This window comes from Anomaloglossus baeobatrachus, chromosome 12 (genome assembly GCF_048569485.1).
Source record: "Anomaloglossus baeobatrachus isolate aAnoBae1 chromosome 12, aAnoBae1.hap1, whole genome shotgun sequence".
Taxonomy (NCBI): Eukaryota; Metazoa; Chordata; class Amphibia; order Anura; family Aromobatidae; genus Anomaloglossus; species Anomaloglossus baeobatrachus.
In genome coordinates, this window is record NC_134364.1 from 30,722,031 (window position 1) to 30,728,867 (window position 6,837).

The 6,837-nt window shown below is 50.8% G+C and overlaps 1 protein-coding gene across 2 annotated transcripts in view; it reads left to right on the forward strand.

Moving 5' to 3' along the window:
- Positions 1–744: 744 nt before the first annotated feature.
- The window catches only part of BAZ1A (bromodomain adjacent to zinc finger domain 1A), a 285,238-nt gene continuing 279,145 nt past the window's right edge, over positions 745–6,837 (forward strand). Inside the window, exons 1-2 of one of the 2 annotated variants that reach the window (XM_075330124.1) lie at positions 745–996; positions 1,114–1,279. In XM_075330124.1, coding sequence (XP_075186239.1) covers positions 1,167–1,279 — 113 coding nt within the window. In that variant the 5' untranslated portion in view covers positions 745–996; positions 1,114–1,166. The remainder of the gene's footprint in view (positions 997–1,113; positions 1,280–6,837) is intronic. The other variant, XM_075330125.1, reaches the window with a different exon arrangement.

Below are 6,837 nucleotides of genomic sequence, written 5' to 3' on the forward strand. Positions count from 1 at the left end.
GATGCCTCTAGTGCTGTATTCCTGTACTGATGATGCCTCTGGTGCTGTATTCCTGTACGGATGATGCCTCTGGTGCTGTATTCCTGTACGGATGATGCCTCTGGTGCTGTATTCCTATACGGATGATGCCTCTGGTGCTGTATTCATATACTAAGCGTGCTTACGGTGCTGTATTCATGTACTGTTATTGGTTCTGATCTTACACACATATAACAATCTAACTTATTCGATAAACGTGATACATGGTTACACTAATAAATTATTTTGTCACTTAAGTTAAAGGTTACTACATCTGTATTTGATGGTAGGAGCATTAAAAAAAAATTAGGCCCTGTAGCATGCTCAATCCTAACCGCGTGTGTTATACTCACAGTCAGGATTTGGCTTTGTGATTGCATGACCACTCGCGACTGTCATACTTACCGTCACACGCCACCTAGCTTTTGCTTCTCTCAGTGAAGGGTCTTGAGTTTTTCACTGAACATTTAGAGAATCAGGAATCGCTGCTGGTCGGCACCGACTAATTGTACAGATATGAGCTGTCACATGACGACCACTCACACTGCTCCTATCTGTGTACAGGAGGGGGCGCCACACTGATTGCCCAGGTGCAGAGATAACCCTTGCTGGTCTGGCAGCACAGGGCCCTACAGTGAAGCTCCGAGGTCTACAGCAGCCCTGCAGTACCGCGCACCACCGCAGCGGCGCTGTTACACTCAAGTAACACAAAAGGGGACGATCTGGCGCGCACTTCCCTCTCCCGCCAGCAGCTGCACCGACACAGGGAGCAGCCGCCACCTTGGCCTCTTCCCGCCTACCGGACCTCCTCCAGCGCCTCGCAACCGGAAGTAGCCGGCGGGACAATCAGCGCGCCGCCTGGAGCGTCCCGGACACCGCGGCTCCTCACATGGGTACCGGCTCCTGCGTCTCTTCCCTCGCAGTCACGTGGTAGCCTCTCTGCCCGGGGCTGGTTTCTTCTCCGTTACCGTAATACCGGTAATGTGAGGGCTCGGGGCCCTGCCCGCCCCGGTGCAGTGCCCCGGTATTAGTGACATTACAGCTGTCCCCGCGCTCAGAGCGGAAGGAATAAAGCTTTGTGACCTGTCTCCACAGTGCGCCCATAGCGGAGGCCGCGGAGTGGTGAGGCCGGAGAGCTGACCGCAGACATGCCGCAGCTGCACCGCAAGACGTTCTCCCGGAGGCCGCCGCCCGACGACCTGCAGCCCGCGGAGCGCCTCTTCTACTGCCGGACCACGAACGAGGTGTTCCGGGACTACGAGTAAGGCTGCGCCATTGTCCCCGGTGCGGGGCCCGCCCGACCACAGTGCCGGGAATAACGTGGCCCCACTATAGAGACACCCCACACATGGTGCCCGGGCAGCCCTCTTTACGCTGCACCTCCCCTGTTATGTTGCCTTTACTAGTGTACGCTGTGCTCCCCCCTGTTATATTGCCCCTCAATAATGTACACTGCACCTCTCCTGTTACGTACCCCCCCCAATAGTGTACACTGTGGCCCCCCCCGTTATGTTGCCCCCTAACAGTGTATGCTGTGCCTCCCTCATTATGTTGCCCCTCAATAACATACACTGCGCCCCCCCCCCGTTATGTTGCCCCCTAATAGTGTATGGTGCACCCCCCCCAGTTAGGTTGCCCCCTAATAGTGTATGTTGCGCCTCCTCCATTATGTTGCCCAATAATGTACGCTGCGCCTCCCCAGTTATGTTGCCCCCTAATAGCGTACACTACGACCCCCTCCCCACGTTATGTTGCTGCCTAATAGTGTACACTGTGCCTCCCTCATTGTTGCCCCTCAATAACATACGCTGCGCCTCCCTCATTACGTTCCCCCCCCCTGTAGCGTACACTGCGCCTCCCTCCCCGTTATGTTGCCACCTAATAGTGTACACTGTGCTGCCCTCATTATGTTGCCCCTCAATAACATACGCTGCGCCTCCCCTCTTACATTGCCACCCAATAGCTTACGCTGCACCTCCCTAGTTACAATGTCCCCCACCATTACGTTGCCCCCAATAGCGTAAGCTGTGTCTCCTCTGTTATATTGCCCCCCAATAGCGTACACTGCCGCTCCCATTATGTTGCCCCCTATAGTGTACGCTGAGCCTCCCCAGTTATGGTGCCCCCCTCCCCGGTTACACTGCGCACCTCTCCATTACGTTGCCCCCCAATAGCGTACACTGTACCTCATCGGTTATGTTTCCCCTCAATAGTATACGCTGAACCTCCCTAGTTACGTTGCCCCCCAATAGAATACACTGTGCCTCCCCTGTTAGGATGCCCTCCTCATTCCCCCCCCCCCCGATTATGCTGCGCCTCCCCATTATGTTGCTCTTATACACTGTGCCCCATCATGCACAGGAAAGGGGGTTGTGTTGTAAGGAGCAACGCACAGATGTGACACCAGCCCTGATGTTGGGTTGAGTTGGCCTATTAGTATTATTTATACAAGGTGAATAGTGTGATTGACATATGGATGACATGGAGGGGCGGACACTGGCGGCACACAACTGTGCAACAAAGTGCGTCTGGCCCTGTGTCCATTATATGGTGACAGATAAAGAAATAATCAAAAGCCGCTCACCAGAGGGTACAACCAAGAAATGGGTGATGGGAAGAGTAAATGTATCGCTGGGCACAGGGCAGGCACAATGTGAGTCCGGATAGCCAAAGACCTGAATGGCTACTGCTCCACCTCTGAGAGGCTGTGAGGCAAATCCCGGGATATGAAGATGAATTATGACTCCAGTCATAATCCCTCATCACTCCCTGGCAGTGCCCCCTCCCTTCTTGTTCTCAGTGTTCCACTTAGGGGTGCTTCACACACAGCGAGCTCGCTGCCGAGATCGCTGCTGAGTCACGCTTTTTGTGACGCAGCAGTGACCTCATTAGCGATCTCGCGGTGTGTGACACTGAGCAGCGATCTGGCCCCTGCTGCGAGATCGCTGCTCGTTACACACAGCCCTGGTTCGTTTTCTTCAAAGCCGCTCTCCTGCTGTGACACACAGATCGCTGTGTGTGACAGCGAGAGAGCGACAAATGAAGAGAGCAGGGAGCAGGAGCCGGCGTCTGACAGCTGAGGTAAGCTGTATCCAAGATAAACATCGGGTAACCAAGGTGGTTACCCGATATTTACCTTAGTTACCAGCCTCCGCAGCTCTCACGCTGCCTGTGCTGCCGGCTCCGGCTCTCTGCACATGTAGCTGCTGTACACATCGGGTTAATTAACCCGATGTGTACAGCAGCTAGGAGAGCAAGGAGCCAGCGCTCAGTGTGCGCGGCTCCCTGCTCTCTGCACATGTAGCTGCATTACACATCGGGTTAATTAACCCGATGTGTAATGCAGCTAGGAGAGCAAGGAGCCAGCGCTTAGTGTGCGCGGCTCCCTGCTCCCTGCTCACACTGGTAACTAATGTAAACATCGGGTAACCATACCCGATGTTTACCTTAGTTACCAGTCTCCGCAGCTTCCAGACGGCAGCTCCGTGCAAGCGCAGCGTCGCTTGCACGTCGCTGCTGGCTGGGGGCTGTTCACTGGTCGCTGGTGAGATCTGCCTGTTTGACAGCTCACCAGCGACCATGTAGCGATGCAGCAGCGATCCTGACCAGGTCAGATCGCTGGTCGGATCGCTGCTGCATCGCTAAAGTGTGAAGGTACCCTTACACCTCCATGGCCATGTCCTGTGATATGGAGATGAGGTGGTGTGGGAACAATGGACACAGGATGACTCCCTGCCGTCACCCTGTAGTAGGAGCTGCTAGCTAGTTAGCAAGGCTATGGAAATAGCCAGACAGAACGACTCCAGTAAAAAATGGTTCATATCTCGCAAGCCATATTTCCGATAAATATGGCAACCATAAAAATGGTGTCTCTGCATGCGGACGATGCCGGCACACCCTTTTTATGGGAGCAGGACATTGGGAAATGCCCCAGGCGTGATATCAGCCAATGGGGAACTGGCAGACAGGTCATGAGTCCCCTCGTTCTGTAGCTAAATTCATAACTGTCACAATGAGAGCGTTGGCGTCCGCCTACGACGCTCCCAGGCAAAGTTATGGCCCATATTCCATGTTGGGATATTGTCCATAACTCAAGCCAGGGGTGGAGCAGTGCTCCCTCTGAGGTCACTAAGGTAGGAGGGGACCTGGATCTGCCCAGGTTGATAACCCTACTTCGGCCATTTTCCAGGGTTCTTTTCGCTGGGGGCACGTGTAGGAAACATCTGTGGGAAGGATCCTAGAAACCTGGCCTACAGCGCCCCCCTGTGGCCAGACGCAACAAGGTAACTGCTGGAACTGTGTATGCCTGTTTGTAACCCATGCTTTGATTGTAACTGTACTCTGACATATGTATATTCTGTAGATTCCCTATTGTATATATTGTAGTTTCTAGTGTGCTTTAGGCTGATTAAATTATATAATTAATCTTGGGCTGTTCTGTTATCTCGATCTTGAATCCCACGTCTGTGTGTTCGGCTAATAGTTACCGTGAAGCGGTTGGTGGCAGCGAGTTTGTGCCAAGGATTATTGTGGGGAGGCCAGTGAGATTCGGGAAGATATTATATATTCCGCCCGCGGAGGTCGGGGGAATATATACCCTACTCTCACCGGGGACCCTTCAATAATCGGCATAAGTAGTATAGCGGCCTCCTTGCTTATGGTCGGGCAATTCCATAATTGGCCTGACTATAAGAGGGGCGCTAGAGAGCGCGTCACGTGCTCTGTCTGTCGGTCGGGAGGTATAAAGGAGGGGTGACCCCCACTTGTTACCCCCCGATTGTGACGTACTGGTAGCCAGCGCGGGGGATTTCTGAGTGACCCCCCCGGTGGTTTGTGACAGAGGCGAAGGAGAAAAACAGGAGTAAGAGGAACTCTGCCAATAGGAGTAACCAGAGGAATGCAAAATAATACAATGGAAATTGTTTTTTTTCTTAAATTACAATATGCAACGTGTCTTCCAAAACCTCATCAGTTTAAAAAAAATATATAAAATAATAAATTATATATTTATATTACAGTGCTGGCCAAAAGTATTGGCACCCCTGCAATTCTGTCAGATAACTCAGTTTCTTCCTGAAAATGATTGCAATCACAAATTCTTTGGTATTATTATCTTCATTTATTTTGCTTGCAATGAAAAAACACAAAAGAGAATGAAGCAAAAATCAAATCATTGATCATTTCACACAAAACTCCAAAAATGGGTCAGACAAAAGTATTGGCACCCTTAGCCTAATTCTTGGTTGCACAACCTTTAGCCAAAATAACTGCGAACAACCGCTTCCGGTTCCATCAATGAGTTTCTTACAATGCTCTGCTGGAATTTTAGACCATTCTTCTTTGGCAAACTGCTCCAGGTCCCTGAGATTTGAAGGGTGCTTTCTCCAAACTGCCATTTTGAGATCTCTGCACAGGTGTTCTCTGGGGTTCAGGTCTGGACTCATTGCTGGCCACTTTAGTAGTCTCCAGTGCTTTTTGAAGTGTGTTTTGGGTCATTGTCCTGCTGGAAGACCCAGGACCTCTGAGGGAGACCCAGCTTTCTCACACTGGGCCCTACATTATGCTGCAAAATTTGTTGATAGTCTTCAGACTTCATAATGCCATGCACAAGCAGTCCAGTGCCAGAGGCAGCAAAGCAACCCCAAAACATCAGGGAACCTCCGCCATGTTTGACTGTAGGGACAGTGTTCTTTTCTTTGAATGCCTCCCTTTTTTTTTTTTTTTTTTTTTTTTTTTCCTGTGAACTCTATGTTGATGGCTTTTCCCAAAAAGCTCTACTTTTGTCTCATCTGACCAGAGAACATTCTTCCAAAACGTTTTAGGCTTTCTCGGGTAAGTTTTGGCAAGCTCCAGCCTGGCTTTTTTATGTCTCGGGGTAAGAAGTGGGGTCTTCCTGGGCATCCTACCATACAGTCCCTTTTCATTCAGACGCCCTCGGATAGTACGGGTTGACACTGTTGTACCCTCGGACTGCAGGGCAGCTTGAACTTGTTTGGATGTTAGTCGAGGTTCTTTATCCACCATCCGCACAATCTTGCGTTGAAATCTCTCGTCAATTTTTCTTTTCCTTCCACATCTCGGGAGGTTAGCCACAGTGCCATGGGCTTTACACTTCTTGATGACACTGCGCACCGTAGACACAGGAACTTTCAGGTCTTTGGAGATGGACTTGTAGCCTTGAGATTGATCATGCTTCCTCACAATTTGGATTCTCAAGTCCTCAGACAGTTCTTTGCTCTTCTTTCTTTTCTCCATGCTCAATGTGGTACACACAAGGACACAGGACAGAGGTTGAGTCAACTTTAATCCATGTCAACCGGCTGCAAGTGTGATTTAGTTATTGCCAACACCTGTTAGGTGCCACAGGTAAGTTACAGGTGCTGTTATTACACAAATTACAGAACCATCACATGATTTTTTTTAACCCCTTAACGACCGCGGGCAGTAAAATTACGTACTAAATGTCATAATGTAACTGCCCGCGGTCCTCCGGCGGCAGCATGCTGCGATCGGCACACATTTCAGCTGATTTTCACAGCCGAGATGTGTGCCTACAAGGCACGAGCAGAATCGTTATCTGCTCGTGCCGATTAACCCCTTATATGGCGCTGTCAATATGTGACAGCGCCATTATAAGTGCGATCGCGGTAAAGTTTTACTTACCGCCCGATACCGGAAGTCACGTTACGCGATCACGTGACTTCCGATAGTTGTCATGGTAGCACAGGGTCATGTAATGACGCCTGTACTACACCTGACTTGCTTTCACTTTCGCTGTGCCCGGGGCACAGCAAAAGAGAAAGAGAGCGTATCTGCTGT